Below are 22,955 nucleotides of genomic sequence, written 5' to 3' on the forward strand. Positions count from 1 at the left end.
ATGTCTTTTGTTTCCATTCATCAAATTGGAAATCCATTTCACTTGTGGATCACTCCATGTGTAAGGGGAAGAGTCCCTATCTCTGCCTGTCATCAGTTTGAATTGTAGTGCTACTGTTTTGGTTCAGATTGGATTGGAGTGCTATATTCACCTTCCCTGCATATCTCAGCTCTACTGTGTCATCTGTTTTCAACAACATAGTCATAAGTTTTTCTAGCCTTTCCTTAGTTTACACCCTTTGTTGAATGTGTTTTTAGTACTAGTGGTATCCATTCTATTTTAACTAGACAAGGTGTACTGCCAGTTTTGGTGCTCATTAAAATATTTTGTTGCCATTAGTTTGAGTCAGGTTATTTCTTTGTGCAGTCCTGGCCAGCCTTCTGTCGGTAAATTTAAAGTCAACTAAAACATAGCTCTCATCAAGTTTCATTCATGTAAGAACCTTAACTTAGATAACTTGGATTGCCTCCTGATTAAGTAACAGTTCTATTTTGAAATTATTATTATTGTTAAATTCTTTCTGGCCATCTCTTCGCTAAGCCTCCTTGTTCCCTGTTGAAAACCACCTCAGTTTGTTTGCTCTCTGTGCTCTTTTAATTCTGGATTTTTATTTATCTCTGATTTTACTCTGTCCATAGTTGACATGCCTCCAAATGGCAATGCCCAAAGCTGCCTAATTCCATCTTCGTCTCATCATGGCTTCTTAAAACCTGCATCATTGACTAAGTTTAGTCGTCTTCCCAAGTATCTCCTTATGTTGGCTAGTGTCAAACTTTGTTTGTTTACAGTCCTCTGAAGCATCTTGGTTCATCTCACAACATTAAAGATGCTATTAAAAAGTTGCTGTTCTGTTCTGTTGCTTCTGCCTCTGAGCCTAACAGCCTTTGTTCGTTCGCACTCAAATTTAGATAGCATTGCAGTTCACTGAAGCCGTGTCCTAGCAATATTGTCCTTGCTTTCTTTGACATTCAATTTGTGAAAGTTCCAGCATGTTTAAGAAATGACTGTGCTCTCTGTAACTTAGAGGTTTTCATTCAGCTATACTACTCTGAGCCTCACTTTTTTTTGCTTGAAGTACCTTCCCAGCTATGGTGTTGGCTGAAACTGGAAAAAATTCCATTTGCTTTGCTAATGATCTCTTGTTTTGAATTATTAGACAAAGAATTCAGGAGATGGAAGAAGAGCTACATAAGACTGAGAGATCTTTCAAAAATCAGGTAATGGGAAGGATGTCTGGTGGTTGTGTAATACTTAATGATATTGATTGTTCAGTCTTCAAGGCATCAGGGACTGCAGTAGAAGGAGGTATCGTTTAACCTGCTTTGTTCAGGCATGGGGGAAACAGTTTGTGGATGGGCTAGCATGCTGGCAATGAGTTGCTGATTAGTGTGTGGAGTTGTGACCATTTGTGGATGACAAAGACCATCAGCTCGGCAACTATCTGATTTGCCCCAGTGTAACCGAACAGCTTATAGGTGTTCAGACTACTTGAAAGGTTAGTCTTTTCAGTAAAGTCCCTAAAGCCTGAAGAAAGTCAGTTTGTTTTGCTTCACCAGTTGCTGTAAACTGTGGCCTTTAAACAATAACTAAGAGATTTTGCCTTTGATGTATCAATGGCTAGTGTCTTCTGTAAGAAGTGAAAAGAGCCTGGAGAGGATGCTCAGAGTCATACAGCACAGAAGAGGCCCTTTGGCCCATTGAGTCTGCGCAGACCCATCTAACTCAATTTCCAGCACTTACCCCATAGCCTTAAATGTTCTGAAACTTGCAACTGCTCATTAATGTACTTTTTTAAAGTATGGAGGTTTTCTCCCTCTATTACCCTCACACGCACTGCATTCCAGATTCTCACCATCACTTATGAGAAAACACTTCTCCTGAAATCCTCTCATTATTGCCTGTTGAACCAAGGAGAACAACTGCTTTCTATCCATCCTAAACTTGCCCCTCGTAATCTTATATACCTCAATAGGTCCTCCCTCAGCCTTATCCATCCTAAAGAAAACAAACTGAACCTTTACGGAGATAGTAGGAACTGCAGATGCTGGAGAATCTGAGATAACAAGGTGTAGAGCTGGACGAACATGGGTCAAGCAGCATCAGAGGAGTAGGAAGGCTGATGTTTCGGACCCAGATCCATCTTGAGAAATGGGGAAGGGGAAGGGGTTTCTGAAATAAATAGGGATAGAGGGGGAGGTGGATAGCAGATAGATAGACGAGAAGATAGATGGAGAGGAGATGGACAAGTTAAAGAGGCAGGGATGAAGCCAGTAAAGATGACTGTAGGTGGGGAGTTAGAGAGGATATAGGTCAGTCCAGGGAGGACGGACAGGTCAAGGGGGCGGGATGAGGTTAGTAGGAAGTGGGGTTGGGGCTTGAGGTGGCAGGAGGGGATAGATGGGAGGAAGGACAGGTTAGGGAGGTGGGGACAAGTTGGGCTGGTTTTGGGATGCGGTCGGGCTAGGGGAGATTTTGAAGCTTTTGAAGTCCACATTGATACCTTTGGGCTGCAGGGTTCTCAAGCAGAATGAGTTGCTGTTCCTGCAGCCTTCAAAATCTCTCGTCCCCCTACCGCATCCCAAAACCAGCCCAGCTTGCTCCCGCCTCCCTAACCTGTCCTTCCTCCCATCTATCCCCTCCTGCCACCTCAAGTCCCATCCCCACCTCCTACCTCCTAACCTCATCCCGCCCCTTTGGCCTGTCCGTCCTCCCTGGACTGACCTATCTCCTCCCTACCTCCCCACCTCAACTCTCCTCTACTGGCTACGTCCCTGCATCTTTGACCTGTCTGTCTCCTCTCCACCTATTTTCTCCTCTGTCTATCTTCTATCCGCCTCCCCCCCTCTCCCTGTTTGTTTCAGAAACCCCTTCCCCTCCCCCATTTCTGAAAAAGGGTCTGGGCCCGAAACGTCAGCCTTCCTGCTCCTCTGATGTTGCTTGGCCTGCTGTGTTCATCCAGCTCTGCGCTTTGTTATCTCTGAACCTTTACAGTCCCTGTCCACAGCTGAAATGCTGCGAAGAACTACTGAAAAACCTGACAAGCAAGTTTGGTCATCTCAGCAAACCCTCTGGATTGGGGCCTTTAAACAGCTTTCTCAGCTTTTCTTTCTCCCTCAGCCTGTAGCGATGGGTTCGTTGATAAGATTCTCATTGTCTCATGTGTAACATAGATATTGGCCTAAAAAAAGCAAGAGCAGCCAGCATAGATTTAAGAAAGGCAAATTGTATTAGACAAATGCTTATGTTTTCTGAAGTAGTTGGGAAGAATGTTAATTCGAGAACAAATTTCTCAGATTTTCCTGAAACTCTATTGGTTTTTGTTCTTACTATTTTCCCTTCTCTTGAGTTTACATCATTGTGACTGTGCTGCAAGGAGTTGGATTCTCTTGCAGTGACTGAAAAGGCTTTGTGGCTTCCTTACCGTATGCTTTATGGATCTAACTGGTGCCCTTTGTTTTTGCAAAGATACTTCTAGATTGCATGATGAAGATGGCTTGCTGTTCAATCACATCTGTGTGGAAAAAAAAGTGCTGCCCTTGTATTTTTCTCTCTTCTGGTGTAATTGTCTATGGTGCATCCCATATGGATGTATTCATTTCATAGATTAACATTTTACGGTTATTTATGTTGTTGAGAAAATTCTTGTTAAATTTATTTTCCAGATTGCTGCACATGAGAAGAAGGCTCATGAAAACTGGGTGAGTGTGGATGTTTGAATTTGTTGCCCCAGATCAAACTGTTGTCTGTAGATTGAAACAGTGACTTCAGGTTATATTTCTTTGTTTTCTGCACAAGAAAGGATGGTTAATCTCTAATAGCAGCTTGGTTAGAGAGATGCTGTTCTACTTGAATAGAATTTGACTGAGTGAGTGATGTCCTCCTCTTGAATCTACTGAAATTAACCCAGATAGTCCTGTCACCACTTCAAAGCCCCCTTTATTTCCTCCTCTATTAAAGACCATGCCTGCACGTTATTTCTCACTTAGAGTGCAGAGGGGGGCCATTTGGCCTATCCCTTCGATAGAATATTCTAATTTCACTGCCCTGTTTTTATAAAATATGTAATATTTGCCTCAAGTACTGGTGTCAAAGAATCTCGTATTCCAGTCATCATCTGTGGAAATATATTTTTCTGAACCAGTCCTTACTTATGCATGTAAATTGATGTTTTTACATTGTTGTGTCTCAGCCAGAGGAAGTACTATCTTATGAAAACTTTATTGAGAGTACAGGAGGGTATGCCAGGAGCAGCACCTGACCTATTTAAAAATGATGTCAACCTGGTGAAGCGACCAGGCAGGAGTACTTGCATGCCAAACAGCATAAGCAGCAAGTGATAGACAAAGCTAATTGATCCCTCAACAAACAGATCACATCTAAGGTCTCCAGTCCTGCCATGCCCAGTTGTGAAAGATGGTGAGCGATTAAACAACTTGCTAGAGGAGGAGGCTCCACAAATATCCTCTTCCTCAATGATGGAAGAGCAATACATCAGTGCAGAAGATAAGGCTGAAGCATTCAAACAGGCATCAAAGATACCTTCCAGTTCAATCTGTTCCACTAGATACTGACAACGCTATATGCCCTGACAACATTCAGACAATGCTGCTGAAGACTTGTGCTTCAGAAGTTGCCGTTCCCCCAGCCAATCTGTTTTTCAGTACAGATTACAGCACTGGCATCTACCTGACAGTGTGAAAAATTGCCCAGATATGTTTTGTATGCACAAAGCAGGACAAGTCCAACTTGGCCAGTTACTGCCCATCAGCCTACTCTTGATCATCAGTAAAATGATGGAAAGTGTCTTGAGCAGTTCTATCAAGCAGCACTTGCTCACTGACAACCAGTTTGGGTTCCTTCAGGCCAGTCTGCTCCTGACCCCATTCACAGCCTTTGTTCAAACATGGAGAAAAGAGCTGAATTCCAGAGGTGAGGTGAGAGTGATGACTATCAATGTTACAGCTGCATTTGATGGAGTGTGGTGTGATGGAGCTGCAGCAAAACTGGAATAAGTGGGTATTGATTAGAGTCATTGCACGTACGAAGATGATTATGGTTGTTGGAGGACTGTCCTCTTAGCTCCAGGACACTTCTGCAGGAGTTTCTCAGGGTAGTGTCCTAGGCTCAACCATACTCAGCTACTGCATCAATGACTATCCCTCCGTCTTGAGGTCAGAAATGGGGATGTTTGCTACTGATTGCACAGTGCTCAGCAACATTCATGACTGAAGCAATTCGCGTTCGAATGCAACAAGATCTGGACAACATCAAGGCTTGGGCATGGGCTTGGATTTGGGCTTGGGCTGACAAGTGGCATTTAACACTGAGGTCACACGAGTGCCAAGCAGTGACAGTTTCCAGTATGAGACAACCTAACCACTACCCCTTGACATTCAGTAGTGTTGCCATTGCTGAATTCCCAGACTATCAACAACCTTGGGTACCAGTGTCCAGAAACTCATCAGGACGTGACACGTAAACGCAGTGGCTCCAAGAGCAGGTCAGAGGCTAGGAATACTGCAGTGAGTAGCTCACTGCCTGACTTCCCAAAGCTTGTCCAGTGTCTACAAGGCACAAGTCAGGATTGTGGAATACTCTCCTCCGAGCCTATGAATACTATGGCGAGTAACTCCCCTCCTGACATCCCATTCCTGTCCGCTGTCTTAAAGGTAAATGTCTGGAGTGTGATGAAATAAAGCACGTCTACATGGGAATACAAGGTGTAGAGCTGGATGAACACAGCAGGCCAAGCAGCATCAGAGGAGCAGGAAAGCTGATGTTTCAGGTCCAGACCCCCCTCCAGAAGATTTCTGAAACATCAGCTTGCCTGCTCCTCTCATGCTGCTTGGCCTGCTGTGTTCATCCAGCTCTACACCTTGTTATCTCAGATTCTCCAGCATCTGCAGTTCCCACTATCCCTGCATGGGTACACTTCAACAACGCTCAAAACTTGACACCATCCAGGACAAAGCAATCCACTTGATTGGCTCCACTTCTGCAAGCATCCACCCCGTACAGCGTCAATGCTCAATTGCAGCAGTGTGTACTATTTACAGGATGCACTGCAGAGATTAACCAAAGATTCTTAGACAGCACTTCCAATCCCATGACTACTCCTATCTGGAGCCCGAAGGCAGTAGATACATGGGAATACAATTGACTGTTGTGGTTCAAGAACGCAGCTCAACAGTAAATGCTGGCCAGCCAGAGACGCTACATTGTACAAGTGAATTAAAATTTAAAAATTGATTAACACCTGGGTCTGCAGACACCTGGTTTCTGTCAAAATGCTTGATTTAGTCACTGTTTTGGAAGGATTCTCTGACTTTATTTTTGTAAAGAAACCCCTTGCCATGGGCAACACCCTGACCAATCTGAGAATTAAGATCGCCAGTTCAAGGTTTTTGTTGCATCTCCCAGCCACTGATCACCCAAACAACCAACAGCATCATCTTATGCTAAATAAAAATGGTGCCCCTTTTCTCAAGTCTGTTTTTGTGTCCTGTATCTGACTGGTGCAAGATGAAAAGCTTCAATTATATTTTAATAATATTTAAGTTCTGTGTTGTCAAGCAATATATACAACTTCCATCATAAATGTTTTAATAATTGTCATTCAGAAAAAATATCGTAATTCAGGTACTGGACTACATCGGAATGTGCAAATTAATTTGCATCTTTGTGCCTCAGTCAATAAGCTGCATTTATAGCATTAAAATTTACATGGATAGTTTTCTTTAAATTATGAAATAACTCACTGTTGGAAAAACGGACAAACTGATGACATTTTAAAAAGAATTTAAAATTTCTAATTTTGTAACAGCTGAGTGCACGTTCAGCTGAAAGAACGCTCACTGAGGAAAAGCGGGAGACTGCAAATTTGAGGCAAAAGTAAGTGCTATTATTTATAGTTGTCTCCAATCCTTCATTTACATCTCAGATAGATCAGTACAGGACGGGTATGTTTTGAGTTTGCTAACATGATGAATAAGACAGTGACTATGCATGTTGCCCATGTGAACCTCCAAGAATGTTTAATATTGCATACAAGTGATTGCCCACAAAATGGGTGGTAATTTTGTGACCTTTATTGGTAATTGTTTGAGCAACAGGAAGCTAAGACTAGGGATGATCAAAACTGGCAGGTTGGAATGTGGTCCTTAGGCTTCTATGCTGAGTTCTCAATTTTGTCATATTTGTCAATAACTGGAATGAAGAGTAGATTGTTGTGTAGCCAGGTTTTCAGAAAGCATAGTAAGTTGTGTAGATGTGAACAGGAAGTTACAAAGGGGCATAGTTTTTTAAAGGTCAGAACTGTGAAGAATGGCGTTCAGTGTGTGGGATGAGAATATTTTATTAATGGTGAGAGATTTGGAATTGGAGAAATGGAAATCTAGCCATTCATCAACAAAAATTAAGATGCAGAACAAAAATAAGTTAAAATCTTATTGAATGTTAGGTTTTATCTCAAAATTGTTTGAATTCAAAATTGAGCAAGTGATTTTAAACAGTGAAAAGTGATGCTACAATTTGTTGGACCCCATCTGGAGCCCTGTGTTCAGTTCTGACTATAAAATGTTTGGAAAGGACTCTGCACATGGAGCAGTATAGCATAGATTTGCAAGTGTAACACTGAGGCTTAAGGGTTTAAATGGGAATGCATGAACATTACTAACATTACCTTTAAACCTAGATGGTTGGTACTTTAACCCTGCTATTTAAAATAATTGAGGTTCAACAAAAATTATGGGAAAAAATTCATTTGAGAGAAATTAGAACATAGGCAACAGATCCAGAATTGAAATCAGGATGAAGATGTCATATGAATGTACAAAATAGGACTAGGAGTAGCCTGTTTGGCACCTTGAGCTTGCAGTGTCGTTTGATAAGATTGTCGGTTATCTGATCATGCCCTGTATTTTACTGTTTACTCTTGATTTCCTTTTTGACTTGTTATCAGTCAAGAATCTATTCAATGAAACCAAGAACTGTGGATGCTGAAGATCTGAAAGACAAATAAAAAAAAATTGCTGGAGGAACTCGGCAGGTCCGGCAGCATCTGCAGAGAGAAAACAGAGTTAACAGTTCAAGCAGTTACCCTTCTTCACAAACTGATAGTAGCTGAGGGAAGATAGTTATGCTGATGATTGGGGGAGTCGAGGTGAGGAGTGAATGAATAGTTGGGGGATCGAATGTGGAGAAAAGACTGGAGAAAAGATAAAAGTAAGCCAGGATGGAGAGAGAACCTGATAATGGAGACAGCAAGTTGGCGAAAATGGGTCGTCTGTGCTAAAACAGCCCACGTGATGACAGGTCCTGGATTGTTGGGTGGGTGAAGGGCCCGGAAGGTGGTGTTCACATCCTAAAATTATTGAAGTCTGTATTGAGTCCTGCAGGCTCAGGCGGAAGGTGAGATCCTGTTGCTCCAGCTTGTGCTGAACCTTGCTGGAGCAAAGCAGCCAGCCTGAGACACACATATTGGCCAGGGGTCTTGGTACTGCATTGAAGTTGCAGACAACTAGACACTTGGGGTTATTTTTACTGGCAGAATGTAGCTGTTGTGTAAAGTGGTCACCAAGTCTGCATTTTATCTCCCCAGTATAGGGGAGACCACTTTGTAAGCAGGGAATACTGTGGACTAGATTGAGGAGAGTACAGGGTAAATCACTGCTTCACCAGGAAGGTGTGTTTGGATAGTGAGGAGGGAGGAGGCAAATGGGCAAGTGTCGTACCTGCTCCGATTGCAAGGGCAAGTGTTAGCAATGGAGGAGGAGTGGACTGATGTGTCTTGGAGGAACAATCCCTGTGGTATGATGACCAGGGAGGAGAGGGGAATTTACATCTGGTGTTGGTATCCTGGTGGAAGTGGTGGAAATTGCAGCTTATGATCCCTTGGGTATAGATACTGTTGGGGTGGAAAGTGAGAACTGTGGGAGCCTATTGCTGTTGTGGGAGGGCAGAAGTGCAGGAAGTGAGTCGGAAGTAGTTAAAGGCCCTGTTAACCATGGTGACAGGGAAACCCCAGCTGGGGAAAAAGGTGGACGTTTCTGATGCCTGCTACAGAAGGTGGGATCAGAACAGATGTGGTGGAAGTGGAGAATCAGGGAGAATGTGTAGTTGAGGTAACTGGGAGTCATTGGGTTTCTGGTGTATATTGGTGGCCAGTCTATCCTCCAAAATGGAAACAGATGTCACTGAAGGGAAAGAAGAAGCAAGGAAGTAGAGGCGGACCAGTTGAAGGTGAGCGCATGGTGGAAATTGCAAGCAAAATAAGTAAAATCCTTCCATTTCTGGACAAGAGAGGAATTAAAGGAGAAGTTGGTTGAAGTGAGGACAAGCTTGGCCAGGCAGAGGAGGGTGGTGATGTTTGGGATGATTCATGCCTACTTTCCATGAAAAATGGAAAGCTCTGAGACCATCCTGATTGGGGATGGATGTGTAGAGAGAATATACGCCTGTGTTAAAGAGTAGATGGCTGGTACCTGCAAACTAGAAATTCTGAAGCTGGCAGTGTCTGAAGAATCATGGATGCTTTATCTGGAAGGTATGCTTTGGCCCCCCTTGCTTTCTGGGGAGGGAGCAGGTTAATGGGTAGGTGTTACACCTTTGTCTGTTACAGGGTAGGTGCCATGGGCCTGTGGGGTGATGTTGGGAATGAAAGAAGAGTGGATCATGGTGTCCTGTGGGGAACGCTCTCTGCAGAACACGAGGGAGGGAGGGGCCTGTGTGTCTAATAGTGGCATTTCGCTGGAGGTGGTAGAAATGGCATCTGATCTTCTGGACTTAGATGTTGTTGGGATGGTAGGTAAGGACAAGGGGGAACCCTATCGTTGTTTTAGGAGGGAAGAGAAAGGGTGAGGGCAGAATTGCGGGAGATGGATCGGACCTGGTTGAGAGCCTGGTCGACAAGCCCTGGGGAATCCTTGGTTGAGGAAGAATGTGGACATTTTGGAGTCTTCCTTGTTGAAGCTGGTCTCATCGGAACATACATGACAGAGACAGAGGAACTGAGAGAATAGGATGGAGTCTTCACAGGAAACAGGATGTGTGGATGTATAGTCCAGGGAGCTGTGGGAGTCAGTGGGTTATAGTGGGTATTAGTGGCCTGTCTGTCCCCAAAAATGGAAACAGATTTTGAGGAAGGGAAGGGAAGAGTCAGAGATAGACCAGGTGAAGGTGATAGCAGGGTGGAAAATGGAAGCAAAATTGATGAACTTTTCCAATTCCAGATTAGAGAGTGAAGCAGCACCGACGATATATCATTGATATTATTAGAGAAAGAATTGTGGTTGGGGCCGGGATAGGACTGGAAACAAGGAATGTTCCATGTACCTCCTGAAGAGACATACACAACTAGAGCCCATGTGGGTACCCATGGCCACCCCTCTGACCTGAAGTAAATGAGAGGAGTTAAAAGAGAAGTTGTTGAGGGTGAGGATGAACTCTGCAAAGTGGAGGAGGGCAGTGGTGGATTGGTAAGGTACAGGCCATTGCCGCAGAAGAAGCGGAGAGCCCTAAGACCATCCTGGTGGGGGTGGATGTGTAAAAGGATTTAACGTCCATTGTAAAGAGGAGGCAGCTGGAGCCTGGTAAACTGGAAGTTTTGAAGCGTCAGAGGAATCCTGGATGTATGTGGGCAGGGATTGGACTGGGGAGAGAAGATTGAGTCAAGGTAGGAAGAAATGAGTTCTGTGGGGCAGGAGCAGGCTGAAACGAGGGTTTGTCTGGACAGCCCTGTTTGTGGATTTTTGCTAGGAGGTAGAAGTGAGCTGTGTGGGACTGGGGTCTATCAGCTTGGAGGTTGGGGAGATCACCAGATGAAATGAGGCCAGTCACTGGTTGATACAGTGGTCTGTGTCGCGGTGGGGGTCATGGTCCAGGGGAAGATAGGAGGAGGTATCTGAGAGCTAGTGCTCAGCCTCTGCACTGTAGAGGTCAGTGTGCCAGATTACAACAGCACCACACTTGTCATCAGGTTTAATAACAAAATCAGGGTTAGATCTAAGCACACAGTGCAATCAGTCAGAGGGAGATAAGGTAGGGTTTGGTGAGGGGAGCAGAGAAATTGAGGTGACCGGTATCAGGTTGACAGTTCTCAATGAACAGATCAAGTGCAGGTAAAGGGCCTGAGGGTGGGGCCCAGGTGGAGGGAAAGTATTGGAACTTGGCAAAGGCTCTGTGGGACAGGGAGAGGACTCTTGTCCAGAGTTGAAGGTGGCGGAAGGAGAGTTCATTGTCATGTCATGCCTGAAATTTGTTCTGGTGGATGCAGAGGAAGAAAGTTGAGACCTTTGTGTACAGAACATTCAGCATTGGATGGTGAATACCCAACAGGAGGTGGGGTTGGGAAAGGGGAGGAAGGTTCTGTGTTGTTGCATCTTGTGGGCCTTGATGCCTGAAAGGAAAAGAAAAAGTTTCTTGTTAGCACGATGAATGAGCCGGAGGATGAAGTGGAACTGCAGACTGGTGCAGCCCGTAGCCAGTGTGATGCGATGCGATGTTGGAGAGAAATGTCAAGAGTTGCATGTGATGCCACGTGGCACTGCGTATGGATCTCAGAATGTGGCGAGAGCAGCTGTCTATGGAATGTTGAATGTCCCAGAGATATCTGTGATCCTGGGAGGATTCAAAACATGAGGGATGAAGCTTCAGTGATAATGGGAACTGCAGATGCTGGAGAATCCAAGATAATAAAATGTGAGGCTGGATGAACACAGCAGGCCCAGCAGCATCTCCTGAGATGTTGCTGGGCCTGCTGTGTTCATCCAGCCTCACGTTTTATTATCAGGGATGAAGCTTCGGTTGGAATCCATCTTTGCAGAACAATTGCATTCTGCATGTACAAAAGACCCTGAGCTTCCAGTTGCCTGTCACTTTAACACATCATCCTGTTCCTTGACCAACATCTCTGCCTCAGGCTTGCCGCAGAGTGCTAGCGAAGCTCAGCGCGAACCGGAAGAACAACACCTCATTTTCCGCGAGGGGACCCTGCAGCCCTTCGGACTCAATATTGAATTCAATAATTTTAGGGCATAACTCTTCCCTGTCCTAACCCCCTATACCACACACTGGGTCGTCTTATCACATAGTTTGCCGTTACTCACTAACAGTCCCCATTAACAACTATTCACCCTCCTAGCCATATTGTTATCAATTTCTTTGTCTATCCAACTGCCATTCTCTCTCTTTGGGCTCTATCCTTTATCGTATCATTTACTGTCTACCCTTGCCCCCTCCCCATTCTCTGCATCCACACCAACGTTTTCCTAGATACCGTCAGTCTGAGGAATGGTCACTGGAACCGAAATGTTAACGCTGATTTTTTTCTTCACAGGTGCTACCAGACAACTTTTCCAGCAAATTCTGTTTTTGATCCCCATTTTTAATTTCTATCCCCTTTACAATAAACAACAACATACCTTTAGCCTTTCTTTCTAGCAAGAGTATTGGAAATATGGAATTTACTATTCCAGAGGTCACAGGATGCTGGAATCTTTAGCTGTGTGTAGGTTGTGTATCAGGTGGACATTGGTAGTTTATTAAATGAAGGTACATGAAGTTGAGTATAAATAATCCAAGTTTGTTTCACCATTCAGGTGGACACAGGGGTTTGAATGGTCTATACTAAAGTCAAATCACATGCAAACTCTTGACATTTCAGGATGATTGAACTGAACCAGAAACTTTCCCAGGTCCAAAGACCTTCAATAATTAAGCCACTGCCAGGTAGACCTGATCTTCACGGGCCGCCAGGAGCACCCCCGCCCCTTGGGGCTGGGCGCAGAGGTAAGGAGTTGTGTTTACTGTTGAGCAGTTCTGGGAAATTAAGGTTACTTCAAGTAAGACCAGTTCATTATTCAGTTCTCTAGATTTCCTTGTTTGATAGATTTGGTAAAGGTCATTGTTGTTAAATTCAATACGTTCATTGTGCTACAAAGATGTTTCAAGGAACTGTTTCTTGTGACATAAATCTGTAAATCCCAAAGCATCTCCATCATAATTCACAGAAAACTGAAATAACTAAAACTTGCTGGAGATTTGATAAAAGAAGGAAGGAGAACCTAACCAATGGACTGCTCTGCAGCTTTTAACAAGTATCAGTCTGGTAAATCTTCTGAACTGCTTCCAATAAATTTATGTCCAACCTTAGACAAGAAGACTAGTACTATGTATGATATTTCAGCTGTGATATCACTGATGTCATAAATAACGGAAGTGTGCCCTCCATATTGTTATTTTCACTACTCTCACAATTAGCAACAGCATTGTGTTAGTTTCCTAATTCTTTGTTTTCCCTGCATTTTGAAGTGTTTTACACTACATGCATTAGGACACCCAGATCCCTCAATCTGAGATCTGTAACATCTCTCATCTGGATAAAATGCTTTTTTATTCTTCTTGCCAAAATCGATAATTTTATATTTTGCTACATTAAACTCCAGTTGTCAGATCTTTGCTTACTTGTTTAACTAACCTATATCTCTTTGTGGTGGTCTTACGTCCTCTTTATAACTTGTTCTTCTGTCTGTCTTTGTGTCAAGCAAATTTAACAGCCATACCTTTTGGCTGTTCCGTCCTGATTGTTTAGATAGGTTGTAATCACTATCACTAATTCCTGTGGCACACCACTTGTTAACATATTACCAACAAGAAAATTATCCATTTATAAGTTTCCTGTTTTCTAGTGGCTCGTCAATTTTCTAGTCATGTTAATATGTTACCACCTACACCATGGCCTTTTATTTTCCTCAACATTTGAGGTGGCACCTTTTTCAGATGCCTTCTTGAAATCTAATTTGAGTAAGCCTTTCTTCATCCATATCACCTCTTACTTTCTGAAAACTAACTGGCCTCTAGCTTGAGAGAGATAATAGGAACTGCAGATGCTGGAGAATCCAAGATAATAAGGTGTGGACAAGGATGAACACAGCAGGCCAAGCAGCATATTATGAGCAGAAAAGCTGACGTTTTGGGCCTAGACTCTTCTTCAATGAAGGGTCTAGGCTCGAAACGTCAGCTTTCCTGCTCTTAAGATGCCTCTTGCTTTGTCTCCCTTTTTGAATAAAGCCTAATTTCCAATGGAATCTTCCCCCAAATCTAGGGAGTTTTTGGAAGTTAATTATTAAATGTCAGCTCTCTCATTAGTCACTTCTGTCGTGACCCAAGGACAAAGTCTATCATTACCCAGGGACCTGGTGGCCCAGGGGTCCAGCTGTTTTCTGTGCCACTTTTCTGGTTAGTTTTAGTAAGTTCCTCCTCTTTGCTGATCGGTGAGTTGTTAACCCCTACAGTGAAAACCAGTGCAAAATACCCATTCAATTCATATGCCATCTCCTTACTTTCCATTAATTCCCCATATTCCCCTTCTGTAGAACAAACAGTCATTTTGTTAATTCTTTTCTCTTTTATCTACAGAAATGTACAGTATTTATCCCCCCTTGTTAATCTTGTCATTCTTTTATATTCCCTCCTGTCTTCTGATGTGTCACTCACGTTTGTGTAATTACATTTTTTCCTTAAATTTAATTGCATTTTTTTCAGAGATAATGGGAACTGCAGATGTTGGAGAGTCCGAGATAACAGAGTGTGGAGCTGGATGAACACAGCAGGCCACGCAGCATCTCAGGAGCACAAAAGCTGGCATTTTGGGCCTAGACCCTTCTTCAGAAAGATCAAGGGTCTAGGCCCGAAACGTCAGCTTTTGTGCTCCTGAGATGCTGCTTGGCCTGCTGTGTTCATCAAGCTCCACACTTGGTCATCTTGCATCTTTTTCAGTTTGCTGTGGGTGGTGGGTCCTCCCCTTGAAATTTGTTTTTCTTTGGAATGTGTGTAGAATATAAAACACGACAGTAAGGAATAGGCCTTTCTGCCCACTGTCTGCTCTAAATATGCTGTCCTAAACTAATCCTATCTGTCTGCACATGGTCTGTATCCCTCTGTTACCTGCCTGTTCATGTCTGTTAAATGCCTCTTAAATGTTGCTATCTACCACCTCCCATGGCAATGTGTTCCAGGTACCTAGCACTTGCATTGTAGAAAAAAACAAGTTGCCTCACAATCTCCTTTAAACTTAACCCCTCTCACCTTAAACCTGTGCTCCCTGGTATTTGACATCTCCACCATGGGGAAAAAGACTCTTAGCCATGTACCCAATCCATGCCTCTCATATTTCCTTACACCTAATAAAACTCCAATCCAGGAAACTCCCAATCTCTTTTGCACTCTGTCCAAAACCTCCATGTCATCCTTGTGGTGTGGGAACCAGGCTGTGAGCAATTCTGCAAGTGTGGCCACCTTATCCACTTGTGTAGCTGCTTTCAGGGAGCTGTGGACTAACACCTGTCTGTGTATGCATGCTCTGAAAGATCCTCCCGTTTACTTTATATTTTCCATTGCATTTGAACTCCCAATATGCATTAACTTTCATTTGTCCAGATTAAACTCCATTTACCATTTCTCCACACAACTTTCCAATCGATTTATATCCTGCTGTATCCTTTGATAACGTTCTTCACTGTCCCTACCTCCAATTCTCATGTAAGCTGGCAGAATCAGATCACCTACAGTTTCAACCAATTTGTTTATATATATTACAAACAACAGAGGTCCTAGTACTGATCCTTGCAGAGCACCATGGGTCACAGACCTTGCTGAGAAAAACATGGCTTCACATGTACCCCGTCTTCTATGACCAAGCCAATTTTGTATCCCATTTAACAGCTCAAGCATGGATCCTATGTGACTTCTGGACCAGGCTATCATGAGGGACCTTGTTAGATACTTTACTAAAGTCCTTGTAGACAACAACCATTGCCCTCATAAATGATTTTGTTACTTATTCGAAAAGGAATTGAATTTGTGAAATAAAATCCCCCCTCCTTTTCGAAATGCGAGATAACTCTTGTCCCTAACACTTGCCCACCACAGATGTAAGGCTCACTAGCCTATTATTTCCTTGATTATCTCTTTTTGCCCTTAAACAAAGGAGCAACATTGGCGATTCTCCAGTCTTCTGAGACGTCGTCTATGGCCTAAAATCTCTATCAAGGCCCCAGAAATCTCCTCCCTTGCCTCTCTCAGTATCTTGGGATAGATCATCAGGCCCCTGGGACTTAGCTACCTTAATATTTTTCAAGAAACCTAACACCAACTCTCCCTAGTATCGACATTTCCAAGAGTATCAATGTACCCCTCCCTCATCTTACCATTATTCTCACTAAATACTGATGCAAAGTACTTGCCAACTTCCTGAGGCTCACTAATTAACTTCGCTCCTTTTGCCTTGAGGGGACCTACCTTTTCCCTACGTACCCTTTTGCTCCTAATATATTTATAAAATGCCTGGGGATGCCCCTTAAAACTACTTATCAAGGACATTTCATAGCTGCTCCTAGCCTTCCTAATTCTTTCCTGTTTCCTTGATATGTCTCAAGAGCTGATCCCTGATTTCAGTTTCTTAAATCTTATGTATGCCATCCCTGCTTATCTGCCTTGAGAGGTCACTTCTGCTATCCTGACAGCATTTTACATACCACCCCATGCAGATGTGAAGTGTGCCCTAGATATAGTTCACACTGCTGCAAACAATCTGGTGAAGAAATTCCATGAGGCCTTATTCATTATGACTTGCAATTTCAATCAAGCCAACCTCGAGAGTGTTGCTAAAGTACCACCAAAATGTCTGCTGCCCCATTACAGGACTGAACATCCTGGCCCACTGCTACACAACCATCAAAGGCACCTTCCGCTCCCTTCCCTGCCCACACTTAAGATGATTAGATCACAACGCTATGTTGTTCCTCCCGGCTTACAAGCAGAAGCTGAAATGGGAGGATGCTTCACAAAAAAGGTACAGTGCTGGCCCGAGGCAGTGGAAGACTGTTTCAGGGACTGCTTGGAGTAGGTGGACTGGACCATATTCAAGTACTCAGCAAAAAACCTTGATGAGTATGCAGCAGCTGTCACAGACTTAATAAGCAAATGCGTGGAGGACTGTGTATCAAAGTAGTTAATCTGGACGTTCCCCAACCAGAAACCCTGGATGAATCAGGAAATCCACTCCCCACTGAAGACGGCATACAGCATTCAGGTTGGGTGACCCAGACCTAATCCAGATTTGACGCCCTCAAAGCCACCATCAGGATGCGAAGAGACAGTACTGGACCAAGTTAGATGCCCAAACCAACCGTATAGAATTTTACTGCCTGTGGCAAGGCCTAAACAACAATATGGGATACAAAACGAAGCAAAGCAAAATAGTGGACAAAGGAACATCCGTCCCTGACGTGCTCAATGCTTTCTATGCTTGGTTCAAGCAGAATGCCAGTGTCCGGGAAGCACCTGCCCTGACAGCCCTGGACATACCTGTGCCCACTGTTACTGCAGACATCATATCAGTCTTCCCGAGAGTCAGCCCAAAGAAAGTGACGGGCCCGGATGGAGACCCCCAGCTGAGCACTTTGATCCTGTATGGACTAGCTGGTGGAGTTATTCACCGACATCTTCGACCTCTCCCTCCTACAAGCTGAAGTCCCTGCCTGCTTCTAGAAGACCACCATCATCCCAGTATCTAAGAAAGCACTTGCACTGCGCCTTAATGGCTACTACCCAGTGGCTCTGACCTCCATAATCTTTGAGAGGCTGGTCATGGCTCACACGAACGCTAGCTTCCCAGTCTGCCTCAATCCTCTACAGTTTGCTTACTGATGTAACAGGTCCACAGCGGGTGCTGTTTTCCATAACCCTGCACTCATTCCTGGAACATCTGTACAACAAGGACACCTATGTCAGACTCCGGCTCATTGACTGCATCTCCCCCATAAACACCATTATCCCCTCTAGACTGATCTCAAAACCCTGAGACCACAGTCTAGGCTCCACCCTCTGCAACTGGATCCTCCGCTTACTATGATCTGCCTGCACAGCTTGGAAACACAGATTTTCACTGTACTTAGGTACATGTAACAGTCAATAATCAATGTGCTGCCTTTACTTTTTGATTAAACTTAGAATATCTTTTGTCATCTAGTAATCCTAAATCTTGCAATCCTTCGCTTTCATCCTCACAAGATCATGCTGAATTCTGGTCAACTGGTCTGAAATATCCCTTTCAGTGTGTCTCTACTGACTTTAACATTGTTTGCCGGTTAATTTTTAGCTAGCCCCTGCTGTTGTGCCACGTAATTATTGTTACTTAAATTTAAAATATTAATGTTGGACTCGGCTCTACAAACTGAACACAAAATTCAATCACATCAGCATCACTACTTTTACTGAAATTGTTAGTTACTCCTATGTCATTGCACAACAGCAGGCCGATTTGTAGCCTTTGCTCTGTTCAGCTCGTGTGCGCTATTGGAAGAAATTATCCCACAAGGATTCTCTGAATTCAACACAGCTAACGCAGCACTTGTCTGAGCTATTCTTGCCTATCTTTATTCCAGTCCTTATGTAAATTAAAATCCCCCACGATTATCACCATACCTTTCTGGAATTGTTTATTTCTTCCTTTATGCTGTGTCTTACTGTGCAGAGATAGTAGGAACTGCAGGTGCTGCAGAATCTGAGATAACAAGGTGTAGAGCTGGATGAACACAGCAGGCTAAGCAGCATCAGAGGAGCAGGAAGGCTGACGTTTCGGGCCTCGACCCTTCAGAAAAAAATGAAGAAATGTCTAGGCCTGACATGCCAGCTTTCCTGCTCCACTGATGCTGCTTGGCCTGCTGTGTTCATCCAGCTCTACACCTTGTTATATCCTACTGTGCAGTAACTGTTCAGGATCTGTACAACACTCTCTCAAGTAATTTCTCAATTTACTCTACTCCACCTTTCCTGCCTTGGCCCGTTTATCATTTCCTGTATTAATAGTCTGTTGTTTCTATCTACACATTGATTTATCATATCTCCCCAAATTTAATCATTTGTCTCCATGACTTTGCTTAAAGCTCTACCTCCCTACCACTTGCCCTAGCATTAGTATCAGTGCTGCACAATCGAGAACCCATTTCTCCTGAAGGTTAGGCCTGTTTCCCTTGGAAGAAAGAAGGCTGAGCAGAGGTGTATCTGAGGTATTCAAAGTCATAAGTTCTCTGGACAGTGTAGCTGGGGAGAAACTGCTCCCAGTTATGGAAGGATTTAGGGAGAATGGACACATTAATTATGTGGCATAAGAAACCAAGACAATATGAGGAAGAACACTTTCAAGCTGTGCATATATAAGTTCTGGAATGCACTTCCTGAGAGTGTGGTGCAGACTGGTTTAATCAAGGCTTTCAAAAGGGAGTTAGACTGTTTTCTGAAAAGGAAATGTGTGGGGTTACACGGAGACAGCAGAGTAGCTAGAGTCGGTAAGTTCCTTTTAGCCATTGGTGCTCTCCTATGCCGCAAGAGCTCTGTGATTGTGTGAATTAAAGAAAACACTGGAAGAGTCATCTTATTTCCATTTACCTGAGCTGTAGAGGAGAAACATTTTGGTTTGCAATTGTTGCTGATGCTTTTCCATTTGCTGACAGGGACATTAGGAGCGTTTGAAACTTGTTCATGAAGTGCTTTCCTAGTGTTGTGACCCAAATAAATGCAGCCTTTTGATAAACTATAAATTTAGAAAAATAAATGTTAAGCCATAGAAAATAAACCAAACCGATTTCTGACAAATGCAAAATGCTCCAGTTACTGGAAATCTGAAATTAACACACAATGCTCGAGAAACCTGGGTTGACATTATCCATGGAGAGACAAACAACAATGTCTTGCATTTGATTTACACTGGCCTTTAGAAAGAGATACCATGCTTAAATCACAAGTCTTTTGTCACTCTCCACCTGTTGGTGTCTTATAGGTCCACTTTCTCGTGATGGCTCTTACGGGCCGTCTCCTGTGAGTGGTGGAGCACCTTCACCGCCATTGATGATGGAGCTCCCTGTACGACCGCCTTCAGTTAATGCAGGCCGTGGCTTCCCACGAGATCGAGGTGATGGAGGTGGGCAGCAAACATGTTTGAACAACTTTATAGGAACAATTTTTGGTCAAGTTCTAAACCTGTAACCATGTATCTGTTGCGACTGGCTTCTCTTGAATTTTCAACTTTCAGGAGTGAGAGTTCCTCCAGGGACTGTACCTCCTCGTGAGTGGATTGGTCCTGACCGGTTGGGGCCATCTTCTGATCAAGGTTCACCCCCACCACAGTGGGACAGGAGGCCAGGTAGTACTGTGAACGTCACTATGCCCCATGTTCCCAAAATTCTGTGCTCTATTAAATTAGAAATTAATCTGACTAGGATTAAAGGGGTTATTTTTATGATGGTAGGATGTCAAAAGTAGAACATGAATCTGTACTTGTGTTTCAGCTGTTTCCAATTGACATTAATGCTGATGACAAAACTGGGTGGGAAAATAAGCTGTGATGTGAACATAAACAGGTTTTCTTTGCAAGACCACCTGCAGTGTTTACGGAGCACCTTTGCTCTATAATTGGAATGGTCCTGACCTTCCAAATGTTCGCCATTTCGATAAATTATCTTGCCGACCTGTAAATATTCCTGTCCTGGACCTGCTGCAATGTTGCAACAAAGCACAGTGCAACTTTGAGGAATAATACCTCATGTTCCAATTAGACACTGTTCAACTTGGAGGCAGCACGGTGGCTTAGTGGCTAGCACTGCTGCTTCAGAGTGCCAGGGAGCTGGGTTCAATCCCAGCCTCGAGTGACTGTCTCTGTCTCTGTGGAGTTTGCACATATTTCCTTTAACTGTATGGGTATGCTGTGAAAATAACACATGGACGCAGATCAGTATAAATGGGTTAAGTGGGTGGGCAAAGATCTGGAAGATGGAATATAATGTGGGAAAGTGTGAAATTGTTGACTTTGCTTTTTTATTCTTGTTATTTAAATACCGACAGAATTGAGGTGCAGAGGAATTTGGGTGTTCTGGTGCATGAGTCTTAAAGTTAGGACTACCAAGTAATTCAGAAGGCTAGCAGCATGTTACTCTTAATTATGAGATTAATTGAATGTAGAAGTAAGGATATTATGCTTCACAAATCCAGGGCATTGTCGAAATCACATGTTGAATGCTGTGCATTTCTGGTTTCCTTATTTAAGGAAGGATTGTTATGGACCAGACAAAAACCCCTCTCAGACATATCAAGGGGATAGCCTAGACCATAACTCTTATCTCATTTAAAGGCAAGTGTAAGGTGCTGTTTTCCAGATGTGCTACCCTATTCGGCTTTCAGCAAAACATACTTGTATTTTACCTATCAGGTAAGAATCAAAGAAAAGAAGGAAGAATTGGAATAACTTAACTATTGGAAAACTTAACAGAATAATAAATTATTTACATACTCAAAGCAACCATTCCAATATAGTAACGTCCAGTAAACACACTGTTGGCAAAGATAAAGTCTGTAAAACAGATTGCTTCGCGTGCAGTCCTGGCAGCAGAAAGAGAACCCAAGTTTTTAAGCTGTAATGGAGAAAATTCTGAGAAAGACACAGCTTCCACAGCCAACTTTATAAATCCCAACAACTGCTGAAAGTTAAACTAAAACCTGGTTCTGTGGGAGCCTCCCCTTACCCATTCAGGCTGCTTCTATTGTTACAACTTCAAATAAAAAAACCCAAGGCCTCTCAAACTGTTTACTTTATTGGCATGGAGCAGACTGCTCATAACCTCGATCTCAACCTCACTTCATGAAAAACCAGGACAAAATGGGAATGCTGAAGAAAGGAATGAGGGGATTTTTTTTTCCTGAGGGTTGTGCAGCTTTGAAACTCATTGCCTCGGAAGATAGTGGGGGCATTGTCATTGGATATTTTTAGGTGGAGGTAGGTGGCTTCTTGTTAGGCAAGAGAATCGAATGTTATTGGACAAAGATGGGAATGTGTAATTTGGTACATAAACTGATCAGCTAAGATCTTCTTGAATGGCAGAGCAGGCTTGTAGGACTGAATGGCCAACTTCTGCTTCTAATATTTTATGTTCATGTGTATGTGACCCCTTTTCAATATGATACTTCTAGGCCCAGTTGATGGCTATTCTGGTCCACGCAGACCACCTTCGGAATCGGGTGTAACGTCTGGACGGATTTCTGGTCCGGGTGAAATCCGTGGGCTTCCGTCTTCTAGTAGAGCAGGTAAAATCTAACCTTTGTTGAATTGTTTGAAACTGAAATATGGGTTGGCATTAGTTCCATTAATTCATGTGCATATTTATGATTTCCAAAGGAAGTGTTTATGTTCAAATGCAATATGTAATGATCTTGAGGATCTATATCCATGGAAGGGTCTGACTGGATGTCAGAGTAGTTGTACATGGTCATGTATGTTTCTCCATTGGTTCCTTTGTACAGGAACAGTGAGCTGTCAAGCACTTCCCTCTTTACTGCAAAATGCACCTTGGTGCACTTGTATTGCTAAGCTGTACAGTGTTGTGTTTGGTCCATTGCCTGTACTGACGTGTTCAAATTTTAGAATTTTACTCAATATCTCCACACCAGAAGGGGGAACATCATCTGTATTCTGTTAATGGCAACAGTGTTGTACCATCTACAAAATGGACTGCCTGCGGTTGTATAGACAGCAACTACCAAACCTACAGTCTTTACCATTTATGAGGACATAGTTGACAGGCATGTTGGAACAAGACCTACAAGTTCTCCTCTAAGCCACACAGCTTCCTGACTTAGAGTCATACGGTAACACAGCATGGAAATGGGCCTCATGCTGACCATGGTGCTCACTCAACTAGTTCCAATTGCCCACATTTGATCTATATCCCTCTAAACCCTTCCCTTCGATGTAGCAATCCCAATGTTTTTTAAATGTTGCTACCGTACCTGCTTCAACCACTTTCTCAGGTAGCCCATTCTATTATGGATGTGGATGTGAGTTTGCTCGCTGAGCTGGAAGGTTCGTTTTCAGACGTTTCGTCACCGTTCTAGGTAACATCATCAGT

General features: G+C 43.3%; 1 protein-coding gene across 2 annotated transcripts in view; it reads left to right on the forward strand.

Annotated features, from left to right (window-relative positions):
* Positions 1 to 22,955, forward strand: part of mia3 (MIA SH3 domain ER export factor 3) — a 104,505-nt gene that overhangs the window by 64,572 nt on the left and 16,978 nt on the right. For both annotated transcript variants that reach the window (XM_059645128.1, XM_048530831.2), the window contains exons 20-26: positions 1,157 to 1,217; positions 3,663 to 3,698; positions 6,824 to 6,891; positions 12,662 to 12,786; positions 19,838 to 19,978; positions 20,090 to 20,200; positions 22,021 to 22,134. In XM_059645128.1, the coding sequence (XP_059501111.1) occupies positions 1,157 to 1,217; positions 3,663 to 3,698; positions 6,824 to 6,891; positions 12,662 to 12,786; positions 19,838 to 19,978; positions 20,090 to 20,200; positions 22,021 to 22,134 (656 nt within the window). The remainder of the gene's footprint in view (positions 1 to 1,156; positions 1,218 to 3,662; positions 3,699 to 6,823; positions 6,892 to 12,661; positions 12,787 to 19,837; positions 19,979 to 20,089; positions 20,201 to 22,020; positions 22,135 to 22,955) is intronic.

The sequence above is a fragment of the Stegostoma tigrinum genome, chromosome 4 (assembly GCF_030684315.1).
Source record: "Stegostoma tigrinum isolate sSteTig4 chromosome 4, sSteTig4.hap1, whole genome shotgun sequence".
Classification (NCBI taxonomy): domain Eukaryota; kingdom Metazoa; phylum Chordata; class Chondrichthyes; order Orectolobiformes; family Stegostomatidae; genus Stegostoma; species Stegostoma tigrinum.